Here is a 27,267-nt window from a genome sequence, read left to right on the forward strand (position 1 = left end):
TGAGGTTCTTGGGAGATTTTAATCATAATTTGTACTTAAGGAGGTCTTTGGCAAACTTTTCACATCTGATAGACATGGTGGTAGGTTTGGTAGAGATGAGGTTTCCAAGGCTTTCAGGGTCTCTGATGAACAATATCACACAGCTTGGAGCGCCAAAGAGCTGTAATCACAGAACAACACAAGTAACACATCCTAAAAGGAATCAAAAAAATGTGGAACAATGTAGGTGCCCTGGTCCAACAGGGCCAGCCTAGGTGAGGCTCCTCAGACCCAGCATTGTCACTCAATGAGCATCCATGCCACTCCCCCACCTTGCCAGTCTCCAGACAGTGTCTGACCACCATCACTGTAAAAAATATTCTCCCAATTAGATCTGGCTGGAAAATAACTTTCTAGGAGCCCAGAAAATCACAAAACCACAGAATGGTTTTGGTTGGAAGGGACCTTTGAAGGTTGTCTTTCCCAACCCTCCTGCATGGAGCTGGGACAAATGCTGCTACTGAGAAGAACACTCCAGCAGCCAAACTCTCAGGTCTCACAGTAGTTTGGACCAGGACCCACAACTGTTTATACATTTTTCCCACTGCCTCAGTCCCTGAAACCCCAGCTCTCAGGGCCAGAATGGATGATCCCAGTGATTACCACAGCCACCCTAGCACCACTCAGTGACTGGACTCTCTCCATCGCGGTGTCCATCGTGCATCCTTCCCAAAGGGCAGCCATTGTGCAGAGATGGGAGATGACCAGTCCAGCCTCTTCAGGAAGATGCTGTAGCTGTCTGCATACTCAGAAACCCAGCGGCTCCTGCAGAGAACACGGAGAAGAGGATAAGGAGGGGACCTCCACCCTGTGCTTCATGCACCAGGACAAGGGACCTGCCTCCCTCTCTGCACTTGACCACCCAGCCAGGAATGTGTGTAGGGCAAACAAAAGCACATTCAGGTGGCATGGGGAAGAGGGGGAACTGCCTGTCTCCATCAGGAACAGGGCAGATGCTGCAACACACACGGCTGCCATCGGGATCAATCTCCCGCCTGGACCAACCGTTAGACAGGCACAGTCTCCACCCCAAATATAACTCCAGGATCACAGATTAAAATCTGCAATGCAGAGCTGAAATAAATCTGTGTTAGGGGAAGGTGGGGGGCATGAGGCAGCGGGGAAGAATTGCCTTTCCAGTGAGAAATGAGAGCTCAGGAGCAGTTTATGCCTGTTTGGTTCACAGTGTGCAGATGAGTCACGTTGCAAACAGCTCCTGCCCTGTTTGATTTGAGAGAGCCCTTTCCCAGGGGAAGCCTGGGCATGGAAATGATGAGACATTCCTCCTGCCCCAGCCCCATGGAGATCTTCTTTCCACTGTGATGAGGCTGTCGCAGAAGTTGTCTCCCCATTCCTCTCAACCCTGCTGCAAAACTTTTCAAGAAAAGGCTGATCAGGCTTTGGAAGTGGATTTGTCCCTGAGGGAATTTCTTTGGGCCCATTGCATAACGTGGACAAGGGAAACACCTTCCAACTCCAAGCAGCTCCAAAATCTCCCTGACCTACTCCTACCCTGTCCCCCACTCCCAGCAGCCACCCTTTGCTCCCCACCCCATTTCCCCCTTACTCATTGAAGCGGTTATCTTCAGGGAAAACGGGAGAAGGCCTTATCTCCTCTGTGTAGAGCGCACCACGGACTCCTTTCCAGTGCTCAAAATCTTGCTTGTAGGTACTTTTCCAGTCGAGGTCAGAGTAGTCTAGTGAAAGACAGTCCAAATGATTTAAAGATTTATTTTTTTTTGCATCTCTGTCTCCTATATTGAACAGTCTGAGTGTTCCCCCTACCCCTGAACTCCATCAGCTCTTTGTGCTTCCAGCACTCCTGTTGGAGTTACCATGATGAAGGGATTAACCAAGGGAAAATGCAGTAACTACTTCCCTGATGTAGATAAGGTCATTTAGAGAGATTATTCAGCCCTTATTTTCTATAGCCTGTGTGAGGGAAGCCACACAAGGCAGACCTGGAAATGATATCTTGTTATCTTCCTGTCTGGATACTGACTTGTCACCTGGTATAAATCTTCCCATACTGTCTGTTTTCTTTTCCATCCTGTCATTCACCAGGGACTAAACCAAGGAAGAGATTCATGGCTCACTTAACCCCTAATTGAGGATCATCACAACTGCTGTGATATCTTCCCCAAAAATCCCTCTGGGAGCTGGTTTGAAGAGGTACCATCTCCCATCTGACTCTCCAGAGATGTCTTATCTGTGTGTGTACAGCTTGGTCTGTGTCCTTCTGGTCAGATCTAACTGGGGATAAACATGCAGGGAAGACACACTAAGAAGAGCCACCCACTGTAGACAGATTTTCTGGGTATTTTAAAAATTACACTTTCCTATAATGAGTCATTGGTATTTTTGTTGTTTTCACTGAGGCTGAGGTTACAGGTGTCTCACACGTGCATGGCCATGTCAGGCTGTTAATGCAACCCAGCATTCCTGCCTTATGACATTATTTCCAGGGAGACCACATTGAGCAGGGCTGTGGTCCATGGGATGGGCTGTCTGGAAGGTGGGGTGAAAGAAACACCATTTACAACACTCCAACCTCTTCTAGAAAATAACTGTTTTCCTTTGCCCTGCTTCTCCCCATCAATGGACAGATGGTTACAGGGGATCTGTGAACCCTTTCTGTGTCACTCACTTTCACTTCACCCTCCTCAGTTTCTTCTGGAATCACATTAAAAAGCATAAAGCCAGGCTGAAGGCCACCAGTCATTCTCATGGGGCAGCTGCCACAGCCTCCATCCACTGACCTCTCATTAAAACAGATGAGCTCGTGTTCTTGGTTTTGTATTTATCAGCATTGTGCAGCCCTTCCAGGTACAAATCCTGGGCGAATTGCTGGTAGGTGACCAAGCCCGTGGACGGCAGTTCCTTCGGCACCAACGCCTCTGAGACGTGGGAAGAGAAGTGAATTAGTCAGGAATCACCATCAATTACTCACCCAAATCCTACCCTTTGGATAGGGTAAATTGAAGTCCATCTGGCAAAAATTAGGGGAGACCCAGTCAACTTTAGCAGAGCTTTGATGAGGTGCATCAATTTTGGGGGGTTCATGACAACAAGTTGAGGAAGGATTTATGTTGGTGCAAAGCAAGAGGAAGGAGCCCACTGTCTCCACATTGCCCTGGAGTGCCAAAAGGAGACCCTCTGCAGCAGGTCTGTGTGTGAGAGGGAGAAAAACTGCACTGCTGGGACACGCAGGAGCAGAGCAGGAAGGGAAAAGCGCAGGAGCTCAGGACCTCTGACCAACAAACCAATATGATTTTGCAGACGTCCTTTATTGTTTACATTATACACTTATTTATACATTCTAAAACTGCTGTTCACGTGATCACACATCTTTTCATTGGTGCCCCTATCCTGTCCACGCGCTCTGCATACACCCCTCAGGGCACAGGATTGGTTACAGTCCAGGTGTTCCACTGCCCTCTGTTATCTGGCTCTTGTGGTCCTGTTTTCTCGTTTTTCAGCCTCTTTTTCTTATTTTTAGAATAGCTTATGTCTCAGCAACCTTGAGAAATTCCAGAGGGACTGATAATAAACTCTAAATATAGTTTGGCTGGAGCACATCACGGCCCAAGCTGTTTGGATACATTGCTACAGAAAAGCCCACAGGACTTTTGTCATTAGCATATGACAGCTTCAGATGGGTTTGGTAAGGAGATCTTTGAAGGCCTCAGGTGTAAGTGGAGCCCATATGGAGACACATCTGTCTGAGATGCTTGTCCAGACTCTCCTATTGAGTGGAGAGAGAAACCCTGCCAGAGTTTACTTCACCTCTCTGTCAGGGTGGCATTAAGCTACAGGAGATGGCAGTGTCTTTGCTCCCCTCTGATCATGAAAGGATCCAGAACACAGGCATCCCACACTGGGAGAGATCAGCTCAGGGAACAGTGAGGACATTCCTGGCCATGTTTCCTGTTTGTTCTAGGGTACTACTCAGCAATTACACCCTCTTCACTCTCAAGCAGGAGCTCAGAGAAAAATCCCCATGCTTTAGGATGGTTGTGCATGGCTGAGTGATATTTGGTGACCAATCCTTTTGTTTTCCTGACTTCCATGAGAATTTTAATCCAAGCAAGCAAGCTATTAGATGGTGTGGCTGCAGCCTGGCTAGCAGCACCTTTGCTGCATTTGCTGTCAGACAGGCACCCTTAGCAGAAGGCATTTGAACCACTCAAACCCTTCACACCCAACCAGAGTCCTTTTCCCTCCCTGCAATTCTACAACATGGGGTTGACTGCATCTCCCTCTATCCCAACAGAACTGTGAAGATAAAACCCTTAAAGACCCTCGCTAGGAAGTGGCTCTTTACACACCAAGACGTTTCTAGAACCCCAGCTCCCTCTGCCTGTGCTTTGAGCTGGCCTGGGAGCTGCAAATTCGTGGTGACAGGGTGCTGTGCCCATGTGTGAATTCTTGCCAGGCTCAGCCCAGCACTGAGGCATCATCAGGATGCTGCCATCCATGTGTGTCCAGCCAGCAAGGACCAGGGGCTGGGGGGCTGGCAAAGGCCCAGGCAGACAGTCCCTCAGGCTGCTCACCAGCAGTTCCACCATCAGGACTTACCTTCAGTTCTAGCTGACAGAGGAGGAATGGACGGGCAACAAGACAGGTCGTGCATAGGCTCAGCAAGAATCTCCAGTTTCCCCACCCGTCCTGGTGTCAGGTCAGAGGCGTAGCACTCTGGAAGGTAGCACTTGGATACTTCTGGAACAGGAGGGAATGAAGGTTTCTGCAGAAAAAAGCCCCATGTGAATGGAGAGGCAGCAGCTAGGGAGGGCAGCTGCTAAAGCATCGTCAATTTGCCCACAGAAAGCCCAGAGTTTCTGGGGATACAGTGGCCACAGAGCAACTCTGTGGCTCTCACTGACTCACAGGAACTGGCACAGCTTCCTCTGTCTGCCCATCTTACAGCTTGGGACTGTGCTGGGCCCTGGGTGGGCAGTGGCAGGGAGGGAGCCCTGGCAAAAGCAGTGGGAGAGGGAAAAACTCCAGGGTTCATGTCAGGGAAAAGCTAAAGGGGATTCTGGTGTGGCTGCTGCCTCCAGCTGCACACCACAGCTCCAGATGCTTTTAAGGGGTTCAGAAAGGGATTCTCTTGCTGTGAGCTCTTCCAGGCTGCTGGGCCAGCAAGGACCATCCTCACAGGGTTTGTGTGTTGTTGTTTTGGAACTCTGAGGGTTTCTGTTTGTCCCTCAAACTCCAGGGTTTCAATCCCCTAATGTTTTTCCTTTTCCAGGCTGGCAGTAGGGAAGGTAGAGGCTGCAGAGCTACAGGAATTACCTGTGTCTGGGGGATTCCCCACTGAGGATGGCCAGAGCTTCTCCTGAGGTATCTCCAGAGGGACAAGAGCCTCCAGGAGACCCTGCACCAGCCAGTGCTTTCTTCCTTAACCCAAGGAGTTCCCCTTCCCCTTGGGAGTAGGTTAGTGCCCAAAATTTCACAGATAAAAATATCACAGTTGTTTTACCCACTTACACAAGAACAAATCCTATCAGGGCCAAGAGGGAAACATGAGCCTCCTGAGTATCTCATCATCACACTCCCCAGTGGGACAGCTTTCTTTGGCAGGCCTTTGGGAATTAATAAGGAGCCAAAGGGAGCTGCAACCCAAGAGAATCAGACACAGCTTCCTCCCTTCCCGTCTCCCAAGCTACACAAGCACCTCCACAGAAAGCGCGCAGCCTTTCAAAAGTAACATTTAAGTGAAATAAACAAAGGAAAAGGAGAAAAGAAAAAGAAACTGAGCTGCACGGCTTGGAAAGTGCGCTCCAGCAGGCAGGGGTTAAACCCTGCCCTGGCAGCCGGGCTCCTGGAAGCGGAGCAGCCACCTCAGGCTGGGGCTGCCCGGGAAGCCCTGGCCAGCCCGGAGAACAGCGGGAGCCCCGAGCAGCAGCGCTAATGAAGGCTGCTGGCAGCGGGAGAGGAGAGGAAGAGGAAGAGTGAGAAGAGAGGAAGAGGGAGAGGAGAGGGCTCCCCAGGCTGCTGCCCGGGCGGGGATGGCAGCGGTGTCCGCCGACAGCCCCTCTGCCCCGGCGGGCACCCTCACACAATGATTTCTCTGTTGTTGCCTCCCCGTTTTCCTCCCCAACCTCAACTTTTTTTTCCCTCTCTCGTGAGCGTACGAGCCCAAAGCACTCCGGCAGCCGAACATGCCCCCCACCACCTCTCCGCAGTGGCCCAGTGCAAACCGCAGCTGTCCCCACCGCGCTGCCACAAGCAATTAAACCAGGGCAGGCGGAGCGAGGCAAATCAGATTAAATAGCTCAGGGGGTCGCTTGCACCGCAAGGAGATTAGAAAAAAAACAACCCCAGCTTCCCCACAGAAGTCTTCTCAAGCCCGTGTGAGGGCAAGGAGCCATCTCCATCCCAAAAGCAAGGCTGTCCCGGGATGGGTCTAATCCCAGCCGCACGGGGAACGAGCGAAGCCCGAGGCTCGGGCATCGGCTCAGCAAGCACTCGGGGGTGCCCTGACTTAATGAGCGTAATTAGCATCGCTCCCCAGCAGCAGCTTTAGCAGGGTGCAAGGGGGGGTTTCCCGCAGGAGGGACGGGGAACAGGCCGAGGGCATTTGGGCCTGGTGGGAGCAGCCGGGGGCTCAGGGCAGCGCAGGCCGCGCCCGCTCCCTCAGCCCTGCGGCACCGGCCCCAAACGCAGCCGGGCCCAGAGCGGGCATCCAAGCCTCGGGCTGGGCATCCAAGGCAGGAAAAGAGCACGGTACCGGTACGTGTGCCTGGGTGGGTGAGTGATAATCGCCGTGCCAGCCGAAGTCCTTCCGATACGTGCTCTTGTACTTGTCCAGCGCGGGGGGCAGCTGGAAGGAACAGAAGGCAAACACAAGGAAACCACTAAGCTTCGGGGGAAGCCCTTAAACGTGGTGATACAAACCCAAAACGCTCCCTCATAGCTCAGGAGAGGATGAGCTGCTCTTCTGGGCCACCTGGGGCCACTCCAACAGGGCAATTCCTTGCTCAGTTAAGCCCCAGGCAGGGTGGCTGGGAAGGTCCTACACTACATCTTTCGGCAATGGTTTCTGGGGGTCTTCTTGTCCCAGGATTTCCCTTGCAAAAAACACCTTCCTCCTGCCTTCCTCAAACCTCCTCTGAGTGCCCAAATGGCCCCAGGCAGAGCATTAATACAGAGCTGCTGAAATACTTTGATCATCTGCTGAGGTCCAGTGTCACTCAGGTTAAATCAGCACATGCTTCCATCTTGTGTTTCAGTAGCATTTGCTATGTGCTTATCACATATTTAAAGAGCTGGCTAATGTCACTACTCATTCTGCAAAGCCATTGGAGAAACTATGGAGGAAAACTCTGCCAGGGGATGTAAAGCCAGAGACACCTGCTCCAACATCAGAAATCCTTGCAGTGCAAATTTCTGGAGATGGGGAGGATTTTAGGGAGAGGGCACTATCCGTGTGTTTTGTCCCTCAGCAGGTACCATGGGCACCACTGGAGCCAGGAAGGCTGGTGGGATGAGCCTTCAGACTGCCTCCAGAGCTGTTTCTGTGCTGAAACATTAAAGGTGGTAACTCATCAATGCATGACAAGGGCTGGGGGAGGTGAGCTCTGATTTTGGGTGTTACTGTGATCTCCACTGTTACACAAACACATCCACCACACAGGGGTGGCTTGGCCAGCCCAGGCGCTGCCATGTCCCTGTGATTAGGGACACTGCAGCAGCACACGGCACCTGAGGGAGGGCTCTGTGTGCCTTGCCAACAGTCACCCACTTTGGGCAAGGAGATCTTTTATATTCTCAGTCCTTTTTTTCTAACATTTCACTCTTCTCCCCCTCTGGGCTTCCCAGACCAGTGTTTGCCTTTGACCAGGATGCAGAATTCCATTTTCACCAGTTCCTATTATCTTCCCAGACCAGCAGACCCAGCCAAACCCATTACTGAAACACCAGTGAGGATGAGAGTCCTGTGTGTAGTTCACCTTCCATGGCTTTGCATCCCTCATTATATCCATGGTGACTCAAGAACCTGGATGAGAAAAACCACTCAGTTAAAAACCAGCAGACCAGATCTTCTCCTCCATCCCACCTCAGGGGATAGGAGAACTGGAGACCTGAAGCTGGCTACTGGCAGGAGGAAGGGGATTCAGATGGGGCTGAAATACTCAAATTGGCAGACTATGACTGATTTCAGCCAACTTCAACAAAGTAAAATATACCCAACCAGAATGTACACAGATGGACACTTCAGGGGATGCAGTCTGTTGGAACCCAGAAGGGATGAGATGGAGGCATCCCAGCACCAGCAACCCCAGAGTCACCCAGAGGGTGAACAGGTGTGACTCCCTGCTGGAATAGGGAGCATCAGTGATGGCATCCAACAATGCCTGTGTGGTCATTGTGTTTCCAGGGTCAAGGGAAAACTCCATTGTGACACCACTGAACCACAGAACCCTGGAGGCCTTGGTGGAGGAAGGGGAGCCTGAGGGGGTTGGTGTTGTTCCTTGGAGGCAAAAGCACCCCAACAATCATGCTGCGGAGCTGTTACCCGCTTTTTCAGCTGCAGCCAGCCATGCTGGGGACACGTGGCCAGGAGAGGGACAAAGCCTGCCCTTTGTGAGCTCTTGAAGCCCATCCTTCCATAAATCCTGCTAAAGAGATGAGCAAAAGGTGGGGAAGCTGAGGAGAAAAGGACATACTGTGTGGGTGTGCTGAGCAGAAGGAAACAGCATCCTTCCCTCCCTGCATGGAAGGATGAGGAGCTCTGCAGAATTAGGGCAGGCAGGGATCTCCACTTAGAGGGTGGCTGAGGACACCTGAACTGTCCCCTTCAGATGCTGCCATTCTCTGATGAGGCACCAGGGAATGCTCAAATGGAGTCCTCTGTTCCATGAGTAAAAGAGGAACACCACACCGGATACACAGAGCAGTATCTAGTCTTTAGAAAACAGTATTAGTATTTAGTCTTTAGAAAACACCAAGCCTTGACCAGGTTTGGATGCTTTTCACCAAAAGACTAATCTTGCCTAATTTTGGGTGTGCAGAGGGAGGACACCTCCCTCTGAGCTGATCCTTCCTGACTTCCTGGCTCATTTAGGACAATTCATGTGACCAGTGCAGATACACAGTTGGGGCTGAAATAAATCCAGAGACCCAGGTTTTGTGAGCTGAATCTCATCCAAGGGTCCAATTTCTGTAGCTGCACATGAGCCTAGTGCAGCCATTGGTTCAGAAATGAGATTTTCTGCCACTACAGCGATGCAAATAGTCGTGAATGCTGGTGATGAGCCAGGAAGATGAGATCTCAGCTCCAGGAGGAGAGCCACTCATGGACCTGTGTTCACAGGCACCGTCGGAACGAGCTGAATTCCATGAGTTATTTCTGTCTGCACACTGTTACCAGTGTGCAACTGCAGCCCAGGGATGCTCTTGCACAGGCTCTGCACTGGTGTCAGAAAAGAGGAGAAGCCCTTTGTCATCACTGCATTTTATGCAAATTAATATTAGAATAAATAATACAACAAGGAAAGAAACTATTTCCAGAAATGTGAAACTCTCATGTTCTCCTGTGCTTATATTAAAGGGATTACACTCCATTTCCTTCTTAATACAGCTAATGCTCTATGGGAAGCCCTCAGGCCAGGGATTAAAGCACTTATTCAATTAATTAGGAACAAACTTCTGCCTTAAAGTCAAACACACAAATATCAGTAAGCCCTTGAGAGTGTCTTCCTTCCAGGGCAGAGAAAATGGATCCTATTTCTGGTGTAAATGAAACCAAGCCTGCAATCTAGAATTACCAGGAATAATAAAAATTAAGAAGAATCACTTTTAAAATGCCACTATTCTATAACACAGCAGAGAAAAAACAAGACACTCCCATCATCTTGGAACTCAGCATTGGAACCCCCATAATGGGGAGCAAAATCAGGTCCTACAAGGATAATATAAATGAGATACAGTTTTAGGATGTAACATTGGTAATCAGCTCCAAGCTGCAGGCACAGCAGTGTTTGGGAATATTTGAAGTTAGGGGTGAAATTCTGGCCCTGGTAAACACAAAAAAAGAAAATGCTTATTCAGTAGGATCTGAATTTAACCTAAGGTGTCTGATTCATTACTGAGATAGGAGAAAATTTCCAAAACCTGGCTCCAAATCCTACTCTTTCTTGATGATAGCTTGATCCTTCCGTCTTCTCGCAGGCACAGCTCACATGAAATTAAAAGGCATTTTGCCAGAATAGTTTATGCAGGAGCAGCCCACTACTGCTGTTCAGTTTCTCATTTCTTCCTCCCAAATATCAAAAGATGGGGCTGATAGTTGCCAGCATCATCCCAATTAGAAGTGGATAAGAACCAAACTCACAGCTCTCACTTTCCTCTGCCTCCAAGAGAACTTGCCTCCTCTTTGCTAATGCAGATATGAAGAAAGCTGTGCCCTGCATGGCTGCTCTCTGTGTAGCTATCTGCACATCCCTGAGAGAGAAGATAGTGCTGAAGACCAAACAAACACCTGCAGGAGGAAATTACTATTAGTAATTGGTTTATTTTCACAATACTCAAGGGAGATGATGGCTCAGATTCCCAGAGTCAGGAGCTCAAACCATTCACCTGAATGGCAGTGCTCCTGTTTCTCAAGGCAATGACAACTCCAAACATCCATGAAGGTATTCAGAGGGTGCTGGTGCTTTTGGCCTCTCCACATTGTGCTACATGCATGCAGAAGCAAAGTACACATCAGCCAGGACCAGAAACTCAAAGGCAGATATTTATGTGTTTGTGCAGCACCTTGGGAGAATCTGCCAGTAGGCCCAAATGTGTGATAGCTGAGCTCAGATGCATTAAAATCAAATAGGAAGACTTTAAGTTAGAGTCTAGGACCTCACCTATAATGTAAAGCAATGAGATTTGTTACCTGACCTGTGCAGATCCTTCCTGGCATCCTGCTGGTCATTCCCCCTTAGGTCAGAGGTACCTCCATGCCTCTGGAAAGTCAATCTCACACTCTCAGTAAGACTACAGTTGCATACAGGACATGATGCAGAGATAGATTTCACCTCAGGTTGACCCTAATTTACCATTTTTGCTGTCTTTTTCCACCTGTGAAACACAAGAGTTCACTCCAGGTCTGTACTGCCCTCGTGCAAGGCACCGCTCTGGCCACTGGCAGGATTTGGGGGAAGCATCTCAGCTATTAACAATTCCATGAACAAAAACATGGCCAAGGAGGACATACCTCCCTGTCAGCCTAGCCCCTGACAAGTGCTCCTTGGGCCAGGAATAAGATTCATTGCCCCCATGAGGATGTTGAAAGAGGGAAGTGATGGGTAAGCAGGACCCCCAGCTCGTAGAAGAGGCAGGGTGTAATCTGGGAATCTCCATTCAGGTTATCACCACCAGGAGACAAAGTGCAAAGAGGGGGCTCTTCTTCAAGGGACAAGTGTTGACAGCCCATTCTGTCAGCAGGAGGTCAGCCACCCATTTGGGTGTAAAAACATGAACTTTCCTGGCAGTGCAGCAGTCCAACATGGGCACATTTCCCATTGAGTTATTTATTTCATCCTTCTCTCCTGCCTTCCTCATAAATTGGTGGGGCATTTATGCCTTCTTGTGAGCAGAAACAAGCAGCATCCTTCAGCCAAAATCGGAGGCCTCTGTTGCTCTTCCAGCCACCTAAAGCATTTACAGGACTGAGCCCTCAAAGCCAAGCTCCTTGTTGCACAGACAGTCCTCTGTGCAGAAGACAGGCAGCTGGTGAACTCAGTCGTGCTGATCCAAATCTTCGGGCAATTCTGCTGTAACCTGCTAAAACAATCAATTGTTTGTCCCTGATAATCCCCCAAAAATCATCCATCAGCAGAGGGATGGCTGAGATCTCATCACTGCCTATGCGATGTGTCCTGTGATATAAATCATGGCATATTTATGCACCTGTGTAAGGCAAATACATATAGGTATTGTCAGAGAGCCTAAATCTGCTCCCTAATGCCGTTGTTTAAACAGCCCTTTAACCACATCACTTTTCTCCTCGTTAGGTTAAGTTGCTGGAGGTGAAAAAGTCCTTCCAAAATGGTTTTCACTCACTCACTCAGTCCAAAGTAAACATGCCTCTGGGACCATTATGTGTATCAGGTATCCAAGGCTTTGTTAAGAGCTTGCCTGTTAGGTAAATTCTGCTTCTCTTTCTCTTTGGAAGAAGCAGGTTAAAATTAGAGACAGGCTCACATGAGTAAAGCAGAGCAGTGTTACAGAGAAACAGGGAAAACAGACAAAATTCAGAGCAGCACACACAAGTGACCCAAGTCTGGGGAGTCTCTTGATCTAATATAACTCTGGTTACAATATGACATTGACTTGATTTACGCCTGTCACTTGTGCTCACATTAATCAGATCTCATGGTCTGTGCTGGACATTTTCACCGCAGTCAGCAGAGCCACCTTATGGAGCTAAGGGCCCAGAGTAACAAGCAGGAGCCTTTGCTATTAGGACAAAAAGAGGAAATGTGCATCTTTAGCACATCATGAAAGCCCTCCAGCTTTGCAGGGCCACAGGGCTGGAGGAGCTCCTGGGCTTTCCTTGAGTGTCACCTTGCATTACAACTACATCTGCTTCTTAAAGGCAAGTCTGGCAGGACAATGACCACTCCAAATCTGCTCATCCAGACCCCATCCACACCTGACTGCAGTGAAGAGGAGCTTTTCCATTGACTGCTCCAAGGACTGCTGGCTGTGCCACTGGGGGATTCTCTCACTGCAGCCATTAGAACTGTTCAGCTGATGATCTAAACTTGTCGGGGAGAATAAAGAAAACACCTGCTTCCAGTGACAGGAAAAGTAAAGTGAGATCAAACAGAAGCAGGAGGAGAGAATTTAAGCAATGCAAGAGGTGGCTGCATGTCATTTCAGAAGTCACCTTTGGTCTTTGATCTGTGCTTAGGAAGCGGGCACCTCCTGGATCAGATGGCCAGTGGAGAAATGTGCCACTGAAGGCATCCCACCTTGAAGTCTCAAGTGTTTGCTTTCCCCAGGGATCCTCCTTCTACTTCCGTCGCCGTGTAAATCATCTGCCCTAAGATTTCCTTTAGAAAAGCCAAATAATACAGGTTAGGGAGCAGGGAGCAGGACTTGTGTCCTCCCCTAATGCCAGGATCATTCACTGTGATGAAGTTGAGCCTTCTCTTTTAAAACTATTGCACATGCACAGGTAGGTTCCCTAAAGATCAGGGACTTCTTATAAAAGCTGCTATGCAAAGAAAAAATCCCTGTCCCTGAAAAGCTTACAGTCTAAACACATGAGACAAATCAAGACTTTGAATGGAAGGATTTTAAGGACTGAGCACTTTGAGACAAAGCAAGCTACAGATCACACAGAAAATCTGTGGCAAAACTGTGGATAAATCCCACTTTGCTGAATCCTCACTTCTGCTCTTAACAGCTCCTTGGAGCACTGCCTGGCTTTTGTTAACAAAGCATTTGTTTTAGCAGCACACTTTGGGGAAATAAAACACTGTGCCATTTTCATGTGGCAAGAACATGCAGCATCTTTCTGAAGGCCAAGATTCATATCAGGTGTGAATGCAGATATTCACCAACCCTGGGCATGCAACAAAATAAACCCTCTGCATTTAGTTTGTTGATGCCTTCAGTGAGTGTTAACAAGTGGAAAAATCACGGGCAAGAGAGAGCCTGGTCTCAGGTTACCCCATAAATTGGTTAAGGCTGCAGAGGGGATTACAGTCCCAGAGCCATCTTAAGCACAGAGATGTCATTACGGCAAAATCAAAGGTAACCATGGGGCTTGGCAGGTAACTGTCAACAGCCACGGGAAAAAGCCAGCCTGGGAAGGAGCTCCACGTCAGGATGAAATTCAGTCACCTTTATTTTCATTTCAGGTGAGGGGTCAAGCAGAAAAGCTATCCCCAGCGGCCTTTATTTACAGTTTTCAAGGGAGCGGCTGATGAAGCATTTAGAGGAAGAAGGATGAACCTGCTCTCCCCTTGCTCAGGGAGACCAGCCTGATGACAGACAGGGGATGCTGTAATGGCACAGGAGCTGGGAAGGAGCCTTTTATGAATGAAATGGCCATGGTGCCAAAAAAAAACTCCCAGTGATTTGAACAGGGTCAGGACTTCTTCAGTAATATTTGAAGTGAGCCCAAGGAAAATATCTTCCCACCAGGACACTTTCTGTAGCACAGGAGCTCACCCCCAGCATTGGCAACAACAAAGAGCCCCATAAGCAGATTTCAAGGCATTTTTTCAACTTTTTTCTTTTACTTTTTTTTTTTTTTATCCATCCTCCCTAGGCAACCAACCTGAATTTTTAGAAAATCGCTATATTGTACTTTTTTTCCTTCTAGACATGTTGAGAATTTGCTATAAAAGCCTTGCAAGGTTTTTGTGTTTCTCTGGATCTCTTGCTGTTGAATAGAGAAGCTATAAATGGTTTTGTGTTGTCAAGTGTAATAAAGAATGGGATGAATAAAAATTCGAAAGAAAAGGTTTAAATAAAGTATATGTGATTGTAAATGATGAAAATATGGAATGAGAAATCCTCCTCCAAGTCGAGGCAGGATTTCTCTTCCAAAGCAACAGATTGCAGCCAAGCACCCAGATAACAATCGCAAGCAGGCACATCAGCCCCGAAAGAATGGGCAGGACATAGGCCATCAAACGAACAAAAGAACGGGCCCGGACGAGATATCGCCGAGCCCGAGCATCTCCGCCCTGACCACCTGTGCTGGAGAAATGGAGAAACTAGACAAAGGAAGAGGAGCCAGCCGAGATAGCCATCGGCTCCAGGATGGGTGCCACCACTCCACCCTAATGGCCCGGACCAAAATGATATCAAAAAGACATCCTGGACCTCTTTACATATGAGGAGCCTCTGCCCAACGTCTATTGACTCTATTCTCCAGTGCCAGGAAATCTATTCTTCGAACAATCAAGAACCTCTTAGCAAAGGGTGCCTGCTTGGAATTTGGCCTCGGGACACAAACTTCCTATAAAAACCCAGGCCAAAGGACTCTCAGGCGTGGATTTGGGAGCATCTATACCTTGCGTATAGACCCTGTCCACCCAGCGCTGCGCTGCTTATTTTATTGTGGTTTTTTCTCTTTGTTCGAATTTATTATTGTTTGATAATAAATTTTCTCTTTTATATAACCCGAAATTGCCTTTGCATTTATAACAGATTGGTGCCGTGACTCGGATAGGAGAAATTGCAGGAGAATCTCGCTACCCAGGACGGGTACCCCCGCTGATTTTAGCGGCCTGGTGAGCCGAGAACCTCCGCAGCACATTCCTATATCCGAACCAAATTTAGGCTAAGGAAAAACCACAATAAAAAGGGAGAAAGGATCCAGAGAGCTCGGGAAGGCGAGGAGCCTTCGAGAAAGCCGCGGCTTGGTAGCTCGTAAAAAGTCATCTGTGCACGAAGACACCCTCGCAGGAAAATAGCTGTAAGTACTGTGAGGTTGAGCTGGTGATTGGGCGATTGTGTGAGACGTGATCTGATCACGAAGCGAGTGCGGACTTCAAGGTCGCGGTTCCATCCTCCCGCGAGGGAATTGGCCGGCCAAGAAGGAAGCGATTCGGTGTGAGAAAGGTCTCTCTTTACACGATTGTAAAAACCTGGGACGAAGGAGGTCCTGGGGGACCGATCACAGGAGGCTGAAAGGGGAAGAGGACGTCCTGTCGAGCTCGGGAATTAGTAAACCCTTTCAGTCAACGGGCCTAGGCAAAGGTCCAAGAGAGAATCGAAGTGCTGAATACAAGAGACTCCAGTACAGCTAACTGCGAGGTGAGTATTAGCAAAGACTTTGATTCATCTGGTAAAGGTGGAACGAACACAACGCAAGAAAGGTAAGATATTTTTCAATATGGGACAAAGAAAAAGTAAGATGCAGAAAAAGGGTAATGAAAAGGGTCCCTCTGAGAGAGAGAAGGGATCACTAGACATCCCACCGGAAAGTCCCTTAGGATGGATGTTAAAATATTGGGAAAATTGCCCTGAGAGAAAAAAAGAAATCTAAGGCAAAAATGATCTGGTATTGTGCCGAGGTCTGGGGAGGGCAAGAACTGAGAAACCACCTCACTTAGCCTGTGGTGGGCACATTTGAAAGGTGGACGTGTAACAAGTATATTTGCGAAGTATAGAGCAGAGAAAAAGTAAGCTACAAAGAAAGAGCACAGGGAAAAATCCCTCCAATCCGGAGGAGAGATCACCAGACATCCCGCTGGAAAGTCCCTTGAAGTAAATGTTAAAACACTGGGAAGATTGTCCCCTGAGGAAAGGGAAATCGAAAGAAAAATTAATACATTATTGTATAGAAGTTTAGGGAAGACAGGAGTTGAGAAGTCACCTTACTTAGCCAGTGTTAGGCACATCTGAAAAAATAGACCTGTAATAAGTTGTTCTCCTATGTGGAGAACAAGGACCCCTCGGACCCCGAGGAGAGGGAATATGCTAAGCTCTGGTTAAACGCCAGGGTAGAGCTGTTCCCAATGAAACAAAAAGAAAAACGTGAGTCGAAAACTGAATCTTGGGAACCCCTTGACCACTTACCTCCCCCGTACCATGGACTGGCTGGGCCGTCGTCCCCAGATCAAGTGGTGCCTTCAGCACCTTCGGGCCCCCGAGACCAACCCACTGGGATGCATGTGTCTCAAGCGGGAGACTCGGTGCCGGCAGCGATGCTGGCAGCCCTTCCCCTTTCCCCGCCTGCAAACACCGTAACCACAGGAGTCTCTTCAGAGGTTTCTCCGGCACAAGGCTGGGGACAGCTCTATCCGTCCTTGCCGGTCCGGCCGCCACAGCCGGGACCCTCACACTTAACTGAAGGGGTCCCTACCGGTAACCGGGTGGCAGGGGAGTTCCCACAATCAACAAAAGGGAAAACCCCCACAAACCTCAGTTCCCCTCCTGCAAGTAGAACTCGTTTGAAAGCAAAAATGATGGGCGAGGAGGGGGGGGGAGAGAGTAGTGAGAATGAGCACCGGTTGTTCCCTCTCAGGGAAGTACCGACAGCCCCGGGAGTGATTGGATTTGTGAATGTTCCCCTTAACTCCGGGGATGTGCTAGCGTTTAAAAAGGAGGTGGGGCGATTGTTAGACGATCCTTTAGTGTGGCTGAAAAGCTGGATAACTTTTTAGGAAGTAGTATTTACACATACGATGATCTTATGGCCATCCTGAGATCGCCTGTTTAATCAAGAGGAAAGAGAAATGATTAAACAAGCCGGTATCAGAGACTGGGACCGACGCAGTCCACAGGGGACACCAGGTGACCAGAAATGGCCTAGCGTGAGCCCGAGCTGGAATGCCCAGGGAGGAGGGCAGGCAGAGCATGGTGGATTTAAGAAACATGATTGTTCAGAGAATAAGAGAGGCAGTTCCCCGAGGTCAAAACATTAGTAAAGTGTTCGGGGAATGCCAAGGGAAGGAGGAATCGCCCACGGAATGGGTAAAGAGGTTACGGCGAAGTTTTCAAATCTACTCTGGAACTGACCCGAACTCTCCCGTGGGGGAAGTCTTACTAAAAACACAATTTGTTGCCAAATCCTGAGAAGACATTAGGAGGAAATTAGAAAATATTGACAGGTAACAAGATAAAAGCCTCCAAGAGCTTCTGAGGGAAGCTCAAAAAAAAATATATATGAGAAGGGAGGATGAAAAACAGAGACTGTAAGCTAAGGTTTTGGTAGCTGCGGTCAAAGAGGTCCAAAAGCAAGAACAAACACAAAGTAAGTTTAAAACACTACCTAGAAAACAGAAAAGCACTCACAAGGCAGCCCCTACCCCACGGAGAGAGCTCCCCGAATGTTACTACTGTAAGAAAGTAAGACACATTTAGCAGGATTGCAGGCAAAGAAAAAAAAAAAAAAATGAAAAGATTTTTCAAGAAGATTAGGGCTGTCAGAGGCTCTTTAATTTGGGGACAAGAACATCCAAAGAGCCCTTGATAAAATTAAAAGTGAGTCCCCAATAGCAAGAAGTAAGCTTTTTAGTAGACACTGGAACAGAGAGGTACTCTGCAGAAATTGCCAGAGGGGTGTGTGACAAGCAAAGAAAAGTTTTTGTAATTAGAATCAAGGGGGATCCTTTCAAAGTATCTGTAATAGAGATGTAAGAATAGAATCGGAAAATAAAATTTGTTTAAGAAATTTATTGCTTGTAGAAAAAGCAGATTATAATTTATTAAGAAGAGACATGATTGTTGCATTAAGAATTAATATCGTTGTTAAAAACTCTGAATTAGTAGTAAAAATATTCAAACTGACTCCCAAAAGACGAAGAAGAAATTAACCCTAAAGTGTGGCACTCAAAAGGAGAAATAGGGAAATTAGATATCAAGCCTATTAAAATAGAAAACAAAGACCCTGAAGACCCTATAAGGATCAAACAATATCCCATCCCGATGGGAGGGAGAAGGGGATTAAAACAAGTAATTGACGACCTCCTTAAAGAGGGTACCCTGAAACCCTGTATGTCTCAGCATAACACCCCCATCCTGGCTGTAAGAAAAACAGATAGCAGTTTACGATTGGTTCAGGACCTCAGAGCTGTAAATGTTAGAACCCGAACCAGATTCCTGGTGGTGGCCAGTCCTTACACTTTACTGAACAGGCTCTCACCTAAAGATGTATGGTATAGTGTAATCGATTTAAAAGATGCTTTTAGACTTGCCCTCTAGATGAAAAGAGTAGAAATTTCTTCGCCTTTCAGTGGGAGGACCCGGACACAAACCGAAAGCAACAGCTGAGGTGGACGGTCCTCCCCCAGGGGTTTGTAGAATCCCCAAATCTGTTCGGACAGGCTCTGGAACAACTACTCACCCAATTCATTCCAGAGGAGGGGACAAAATTGTTACAATATGTAGATGACTTGTTAATTGCCGGAACGACGGAAGAAAAGGTGAAGAAAAGCACGATTTCTTTACTGAATTTCTTGAGACAGAAGGGGTTAAAAGTATCTAAATCCAAATTGCAATTCACAGAGCCCGAAGTAAAATACCTTGGTCATTAGATATCTCAAGGGAAAAAGAAATTAGACCCTGAGAGAGTAGCAGGGATTCTTGCACTCCCTGCCCCAAAAACAAAAAAGACAGATAAGACAATTTTTGAGGCTCCTGGGATATTGCAGACAGTGAATTGAAGGATTTAGTGAAAAAGTAAAATTTCTGTATGAAAGGTTAAACACTGATAAGTTGAAATAGACTGAGCAAAATGAATTTAATTTTCAGAAATTAAAGGATGCACTCATAACTGCCCCCGTACTAACTTTACTGGATACCAGTAAGAATTTCAATTATTCGTAGATGTGAATAGACAAGCAGCACAAGGAGTTCTGACCCAAGAGTGGGCAGAAAAAAGAAGCCCATAAGGTTTCTCTCAAAATTTTTATACCCGGTTAGTTGGGGTTGGCCTACTTGTTTGCAAGCAATTGTGGCAGTGGCTTTATTAGTAAGAGAAGAAAAAAAAAAAAAAAAAAAAAAAAAAAAAAAAAAAAAGGGTAACTTTCGGAGCTCCCTTGATAGTCTACATGATGTAAGAAATATCTTACAACAAAAAGCGGAAAAGTGGTTGACTGATTTGAGGCTTCTGAAATATAAAGCCATCTTAATCAGCTCGCCTGGTTTAGAATTAAGAACCACTACTGCGCAGAATCCTGCGCAGTTCCTGTTTGGAGAACCAACAGAGAAACTATTACACAATTGCATTGGAACTGTGGAATTGCAAACTAAAGTTAGACCAGATTTAGAAAATCAGGAGTTAGAAAGAGGAGAAAAGTAGTTTATAGATGGATCCTCGAAAGTTGTTGAGAGAAAAAGAAAGTCAGGATATGCTATAGTGAATGGCATATCAGGAAGCATTGTGAAATCAGGCCCCCTGAAAGCAAGCTGGTCTGCACAAGCTTGCGAGCTTTATGCTCTCCTGAGAGCCCTCCAGGGGTTGAAAGGAAAGAGGGGGATCATCTATACAAATTCGCGGTATGCTTTTAAGGTAGTACATACTTTTAAGAAAATTTGAGAAAAAGAAGTCTGATAAATACGAAAAGAAAAGAGTTAATCCATAGGGAAATCATTCGACAAATTCTACAGGCTGTCAGAGAACCAAAAGAAATATCAGTTGTCCATGTAAAAGGACACCAAACAGGATGGCAGTTCCACACCCGAGGTAACAACCTGGCAGACAAAGAGGCAAAACGAGCGGCTTTGTTAACCAATCTGCAGAAAAGAAGACTGATTCCCCAAAGCACAACACTGGGATTTGCCATACACCAAATGCAGCCTGGGGATAAAATCCTGATCAAAGCTTAGAAAGAGCTCCCCCTCAACCCTCACTAGGAAGAACCGTTTCTCGTCCTCCTGACCACAGACACAGCTGTCCGGACTGCAGAAAGGAGCTGGACACACTCACCTCGAGTGAAAAAAAGTAACGGATTACAACTCCCCCGAGGGGAAAGTCACCACACCTCCGAGAGAGCTGAAAATCAAACGCCGGCGTCATCACAAATGACAAGTGACGACCAGATAAGTTGTATTAATCCTGATTGTAATTGTTTTCCATTTATCCACTTCGAGTGTGCTTATTGTAAACAGATTTGGGTAGCCCACTGTTTAGGAGGGTACAAACCTAAAGGATTGTGCACAAAGTGTCTAGAGAAAGAACAGGAGGAGACTAGCCGTTTCTTAACACTTGCCACCTGGGCGGGGTCCTTGGAACTAAACTCTCCTGAGTGGTTCCTATTGTGCCAAAAGGGGTTAAGAGGCCAGTTAGATTCCAAAGCCAAGGCTTTAGAAATCGAGGGCCGAAAAACAATTAAAGTTTAAAGTACTGTGTAGGACAGACCCAACTAAATCGTCTCGGTGAGCTACTTTCAAAAAAAAAAAAAAAAAAAAAAAAAAAAAGGCACGCCTTAAGGACTACCAGGGCCCCTGAAGACAGTCCCTGCTGCCGAGAAGATGATAATCCCCGCCGTATGTTCCTATACGGGCGAAGGGCAAGGCAGAGGGATGCAATGGTGGGGAATCCTGATAGTCCTGAACCTAGCCGTGTGCTTAGCCGAGGGAATGAGTCCCAAGGTACCTCCAGGGGGAGAGTCCCCTAGAGAAGTGTGAGCAGTGTCAGACTGCCACAGAAACCGGACGAAAGATTGACTGTCCTCCAGAACTGCAAAAGGGGATGTGTTTTTCCAACAGCACTCAGTATAAGATCTGTAAATTAAAGGGGGAGGTCTGATGTTACCGCTCAGAGGCAAGTTTTAAAGACGGGCAGTTTCAAACTCCTGAAAGACAAAAGATCAAAACTACCCACTTCAGGTACAAGAGAGAAGTGGGAGGGATTCCTCCGATTTCAATTTATAGTCAATGTAATAAGACCATCTAGATCAGAAGAAAAAGACAATCCACCTTTGTAGCATATTTCAAAATCAATCCTATGTTACAATAAAGCGAACTTGAAAACGTGTACTATAAGTGGAAAAATGTATTAAGAAGATAGAAATTTAAAACATGAAACAAAAGCTTCCTTCAATAATGAACCAATAATTTTAGATTTGTTAAAAAGTGAAGTTAACCGGGTATGTTTACAATTTGACCAAGTATTCTGTTTCTCCAGAGATGAAGACGAGTTAAATCCTAAAAGCAAAATATCAGACTGAGAGAAAAGTGAATGTGGTTAATCTCACACTCATCCCTCTGTAAGATTGAATAAAATAATACGAATTTTTAATGTAGTCAAATTATTAGGTGGGGGACTGTAATAAAGAATTGGATGAATAAAAATTCGAAAGAAAAGGTTTAAATAAAGTATATGTGATTGTAAATGATGAAAATATGGAATGAGAAATCCTCCTCCAAGTCGAGGCAGGATTTCTCTTCCAAAGCAACAGATTGCAGCCAAGCACCCAGATAACAATCGCAAGCAGGCACATCAGCCCCGAAAGAATGGGCAGGACATAGGCCATCAAACGAACAAAAGAACGGGCCCGGACGAGATATCGCCGAGCCCGAGCATCTCCGCCCTGACCACCTGTGCTGGAGAAATGGAGAAACTAGACAAAGGAAGAGGAGCCAGCCGAGATAGCCATCGGCTCCAGGATGGGTGCCACCACTCCACCCTAATGGCCCGGACCAAAATGATATCAAAAAGACATCCTGGACCTCTTTACATATGAGGAGCCTCTGCCCAACGTCTATTGACTCTATTCTCCAGTGCCAGGAAATCTATTCTTCGAACAATCAAGAACCTCTTAGCAAAGGGTGCCTGCTTGGAATTTGGCCTCGGGACACAAACTTCCTATAAAAACCCAGGCCAAAGGACTCTCAGGCGTGGATTTGGGAGCATCTATACCTTGCGTATAGACCCTGTCCACCCAGCGCTGCGCTGCTTATTTTATTGTGGTTTTTTCTCTTTGTTCGAATTTATTATTGTTTGATAATAAATTTTCTCTTTTATATAACCCGAAATTGCCTTTGCATTTATAACATCAAGTCAGAGCATCTACATCCATGCTTGAAAAAATACCAGAGACTGTTGTGTGTTCTGAGCTCACATCCACACAACCCAGCCAGCACTCCCAGTAACAGACTGGTCCCATGGAAACTGCCCACTGGAGAAGTTTATAGCCTCTGAGCCATGCCTGGGGATGGGAGAGTACTGTAAATCCCAAAACATGCCTGGTCCCTGCTAATAACTGGACAGCACAGACTGCTGCAGGTGATTGCCTGGCCCATGGCATGGTGCTGCTCAATGCAGCAGCCACTGAGTTTGTTCTGGGCATCCAGTGCTCTCCTGTGCTGCTCTCAGGGAAATGGAAGATGACTTGCAGGGGAGTTTTTAAGTCCTCTCAGCTCACAGCTGACCAGCACGGGGATGAGGGGGTGATGGCATCACACAAAAACCCCACAAGGCACAGTTCCAACTCCTCCACAGACTGTGGGCTGCAGCCAGGCCATTCCCAGAAATCCCCACCCAGACAATGAAACAGACAACAAAGGGTGAAATTTATCCTTTTCCACATAGGCACTGGAAACCTCCCTTCACCCTTCCTCCTCTTTAAAGACTTAAACCCAACCAGCAGCCAGTTTTGCAAGGGTTAACCATCATGAAATGAATGTGGAGAGACAGTCCAGGACTGTAATCACTTATTATTTTCAGGTAATATGCTTTATCTCTGACTAATCTCCTCATCTGGAGAAACACTGACTGCAGACAAGAGTCACTGGGGTTATCTCTGATGATGGGGCTCCACGGGCTGCTGGCTGCGAGGGACCGAGGAGAGGCCAAGGAGAGGACTTCAATTATGGCCTGAACTATGCTCTGGTAGCTGAAAGGCCATTGTTTAATCTACTAGAAATCATCTATTTTAGCAGATAAAGGGATTACTTGGGTTTTCTTTTCCCCAAGAACAGCATGTTATTCCAACTACTAATGGAACATTCGGTATTTAATTAAAGAAAAAGCACGGGGAGAAGCAACACAGGCATCAACATCACTTCTGGGGAAATTCAAATTGATTGTCACCCTTTGATGCTGCTCAATCACCTCTATCTCACTCACCCTTCCTACAACCCAGATTAAATCATCTGGTTCTCTCCATCCTGAACATTTTCTTTTGTTTTTTCTAAGGGATCCTATCCAAAACTTTGGGACTATGTGATGTGAATTCAGCAGTCTGCAGGAATCTCCTGACTTGTAAAGAGCCAGGTTACGCTCTCCTTGTCAAGAGGAGATTGTGGAAATTTGATTTTGCCTCTTCCACACGCTTGGAGTTGCTTGCTGTCTGCCTGGCACTTTAGAGTGACCTGGTGACACAGGTCCCATTTTTGGAAACTCAAAGTGGCTTCATTGCTTGTGGATGAACTGGAACTGCTGCATGCAAAAATCTGCTCTTTGTCTCTTTTCCCTCCCAGTTCCCTTGTCTTTGCCATCTCCATTTTCGGAGATGTTTTCCCTCTATTTTATGTCCCACAGACTAAAGACCATAAAGGGCAGTTAAAAGTCATTCTCAAGTGCTCCTCTGTGCTCAGCAAGTACAGATTCCCTTTTTTTTATGTCCTCCACCCCTTCCATCCACAGACTGTGGACCCAAAGGGTTTCTGGGGAAATATTAGAGGCATGTGCAAATGCAGGGCATAAGGGTCCACACCTCTGTTGAGAAAATTGTCAACTAACAACAAAAAATCCAAATGAAAAGCAATAAACTCATTTCTGTTAACATCTGAATCTTAATCCTCTTCCCTTTACCAGAATAAAGAACAGGCTATGCTCAAAGAGATTATCCATCAATGCAGCAGTCAGCTCTTCCTCATGGAGATGACTTTTTGTACATGCTCCTGCTGACTATCCCAGTCCTGGCACACCCCCAAAATCAGTGACACTTCATTGCAAACACCAGCTGCCTTTTTTTGTTTTGCCTTCCTGACCATTCATTTCTTTGCACACAAAGCAAGGACAAGGACCAACTGAGTAGCCTGATTTTCTTCTTCCATAATTTTTCTGTGCATTTTGGTGGCTGTTTCAGTTGATCTTTGCCTACATGTGCCAGCTACATCCTCCTTCAGGTCTCTGTATAGTAAAATGACTCAGACAAACGGGGCTGTCCATCTTGTCCACCCGGCTGCTGCCTGTCCGTGCAGTTCTCATCCTTTCTCCCTTTCCTCCTGGTCTTTGCCTGTCTCATGCCAGTGTTTGATCTGCATCATGCATCACGGGACACAACAACCTGGCTGCAGATGTGATCATCTTCAGGGTTGTGATCATCTGTCTTTGCCCAAAGTCTTTGGTGACTGTAATTCCATCCTTTGCTTTCTACAGGCAGCTCCAGAAGTTACTGTGAATTATCAAGTCACCCTGTCTGCTACCAGTCATTGTGTTGAACCAGTTGTTCAGCTTGTTCTTGACCAGCACAGCTGACCTCACCTCTTCATAATGTTCTTCAGCAGCTTCTTACACATATCATATAGCCCTAGGACACTCCACACACCTATTGCAACATGCCAGGTCAAATGACTTTTTGAAATTGTGCAACTGAAGAGATGAAGTGCTTCTTGATATCTCTGGACTTGCCAGGGATCAGCCTCTTGCACTGGTTTTGCTGTACTGTCCCTCTTGCTTTGTAGAAATGAATCTACCATCTGGCTCCTGTGGCAAGGAGCACGGTGAGGATCTGCTTGGGGATCAGGAAACACACAACATTTCGAAGGTCTCTTGTAGGAACTCACATGCTAGGAACCCTTTTCCTTGTTTAAGGGATCTTTTCTTTCCTGATAACATACAGGTGCACTGGTTGGGCCAGTGACCCATGCCACATCAATCCATTCTCAGCCCCTCAGAATTCTTCAGTCTCCTGACCTTTAATAGAATTATAGAATGGTTTGTTTTGGAAGAAACACTAAAGATCATCCAGTTTCAACACCCCTAGCATGGGCAAGGACATTTTCTACTAGACCTGATTGTTGTCAGTCCTGTCCAACCTGGACTTGAACACTTCCAGGGATGAGGCAGGTTCTCCAGCCAACCTGTGCCAGAGCCTCACCACCCTCACAAAAGATTTCTTCCTAATATCCAATCCAAACCTGTCTTCTGTCAGTTTAAAGCCATTCCCCCTTGTCCTGTCATGACATGCCCTTGTAAAAAGTCCTTCTCCAGCTTTCTTGTAGGCTCCCTTCAAGTGCTGAAAGGCTGCAATAAGGTCACCTCAGATCCTTCTTTTCTCCAGGCCAAACAATTCCAATTCTCTCAGTCTTCTTTGCACCTTTGCTACCAAGATCTTTTCGTCAGCCTCCTTCTGAAGAATTATAATCTCCCAAACTCTGAGAATCTCTAAATATCTTGATGGCTCATCTTTAAAAACTCTGGTAATATTTTCCCCATCTCTTCAGCCTGTCCTTCTTTGAACTCAGGGAGATCTCTTCAACATTAATCCAGAAGACCTCAGGGGAAACCCAGGTCTTGCTCTTCCTCTCCTTGCTAATTTTTGTCTTCCTGTGTGCCAATCAGAGCTTTTCAGCTCTGTTGACTGTTTAGTTTTTGCACTTGCTCTTCTTTTTGCTTAGAGAGAGTCTCTAGAGCCTCATGAGAGCCTGCAGGCCCTTGCCATATCTGTCCTGGTTAGTATTGCCTTTGCCAGTTTTTGCATGTGCCAGTCAGTCACAAATGGCAGTCACTGACACGAGTGGTTCACTCCCAAGGTCAGGTTTAGGCATGCCTTGACTGGTAGCAAAATCACCTGAAATTCTTCAAAGAAATCAAGGAAGTTCTTCCTCTGCATCAGCTGTAGGAGCCATAGAGATGTGAGCCTCAGGGAACCTGCTCCACAGCCCTGAACAGAAAGGCTGATTTCTCTAAGGTGACAAATCTTGAGTTTACCAGGTTTGGTTTTTTGATTCCTGCTGATGCCTCTCTTGTGCTTTGCATCACTGCCTTAAAACAAGGATTTTCCATGTGGTGTCGCTCCCTTGCCTGTCCACCTGATTTTCAGGAGCACACAGGGTTATGCTGGAACATCTTTAACTGGCTCATTAGCAGTGAGATTTTACCCAAACCAGTCTCAGACTCCTGCTTCTGCTGGCCAAAGCTCCCATTTAGCAGCAATCCTTTTGCTGGACCACTTCCCCTCATCAGACACAGACCAAGTTGGAGAAACCAGATAGCCAAGAAGAGTGAACAGAGTTCAAAATGTTTCATTAGAGTAGCCTTTATGGTGTCACTGTGGTCAGCTCTCTCTGTGTGACCAGCTGAATTGAGCTCCTTCTCTGTCCTGCTTCAGTTCTGACCCCTGATTTCTGCTCTGACTGTCCTTTATCCTCAAGCTCCAGCTCTTGCACAGATATTTATAGACTACAAACAAATCACCCATAGTATTCCCTTCCTGTAAGCAATTAAAGAGAGTTCCTTGAGAAGCTTCAAGGCATAGCTGCACATGGTGTGGTGGTATCTGCTCACAAACATGGTCCCAGTTTTCATTTAAATCCCATAGGGTATTTATATTGTATTTAACAGAATAATAAACAACTTCATCCCTGTTATTTTACCCTGCTACTCATGATTTTATAGGTGCCATTACAATTTATTATAGCATCAATATGGAGTTATTATAATTTCTCATTTGTGTGCCTCATTCACCACAAAAGCCCCATAAGGAACAGCTGATTGTTCTCAAGAACCACAATAGCCTTTTAAAAAATTATGAATTTTTGATACAGACTCCATCATCTCTTCAATATAAGCTTTTTTTCCTAAATGTGTCC

At 46.7% G+C, this 27,267-nt stretch overlaps 1 protein-coding gene and 2 long non-coding RNA genes across 5 annotated transcripts; 2 read left to right on the forward strand and 1 right to left on the reverse strand.

Moving 5' to 3' along the window:
- LOC111928316 (uncharacterized) lies at positions 1-8,401 on the reverse strand. Of its 3 annotated transcripts, none has more exons than XM_023925710.2 (8): positions 8,259-8,401; positions 7,995-8,041; positions 6,773-6,865; positions 4,618-4,783; positions 2,799-2,936; positions 1,607-1,736; positions 643-804; positions 1-160 (listed from the first exon to the last, which is right to left on the reverse strand). In XM_023925710.2, the coding sequence occupies exons 2-7, from the start codon at positions 8,025-8,027 to the stop codon at positions 663-665; spliced, it is 702 nt and encodes a 233-aa protein (XP_023781478.2). In that variant the 5' UTR covers positions 8,028-8,041; positions 8,259-8,401; the 3' UTR covers positions 1-160; positions 643-662. The 3 variants fall into 3 exon arrangements, with proteins under 3 accessions (XP_023781478.2, XP_023781480.2, XP_023781479.2); XM_023925712.2 differs by having other exon boundaries at positions 8,237-8,401; XM_023925711.2 differs by having other exon boundaries at positions 8,232-8,381.
- LOC147652884 (uncharacterized) lies at positions 6,169-27,045 on the forward strand. Its single transcript, XR_015286746.1, has 4 exons — positions 6,169-6,774; positions 7,491-7,615; positions 13,905-14,473; positions 22,508-27,045. It is a non-coding gene; the product is annotated as an uncharacterized LOC147652884 (long non-coding RNA).
- On the forward strand, positions 8,480-9,565 carry LOC111928317 (uncharacterized). The gene is made up of 2 exons (XR_002864024.2): positions 8,480-8,682; positions 9,359-9,565. It is a non-coding gene; the product is annotated as an uncharacterized LOC111928317 (long non-coding RNA).
- Positions 27,046-27,267: the final 222 nt, after the last annotated feature.

The sequence above is a fragment of the Cyanistes caeruleus genome, chromosome 5, assembly GCF_971803275.1.
Source record: "Cyanistes caeruleus chromosome 5, bCyaCae1.hap1.1, whole genome shotgun sequence".
Taxonomy (NCBI): Eukaryota; Metazoa; Chordata; class Aves; order Passeriformes; family Paridae; genus Cyanistes; species Cyanistes caeruleus.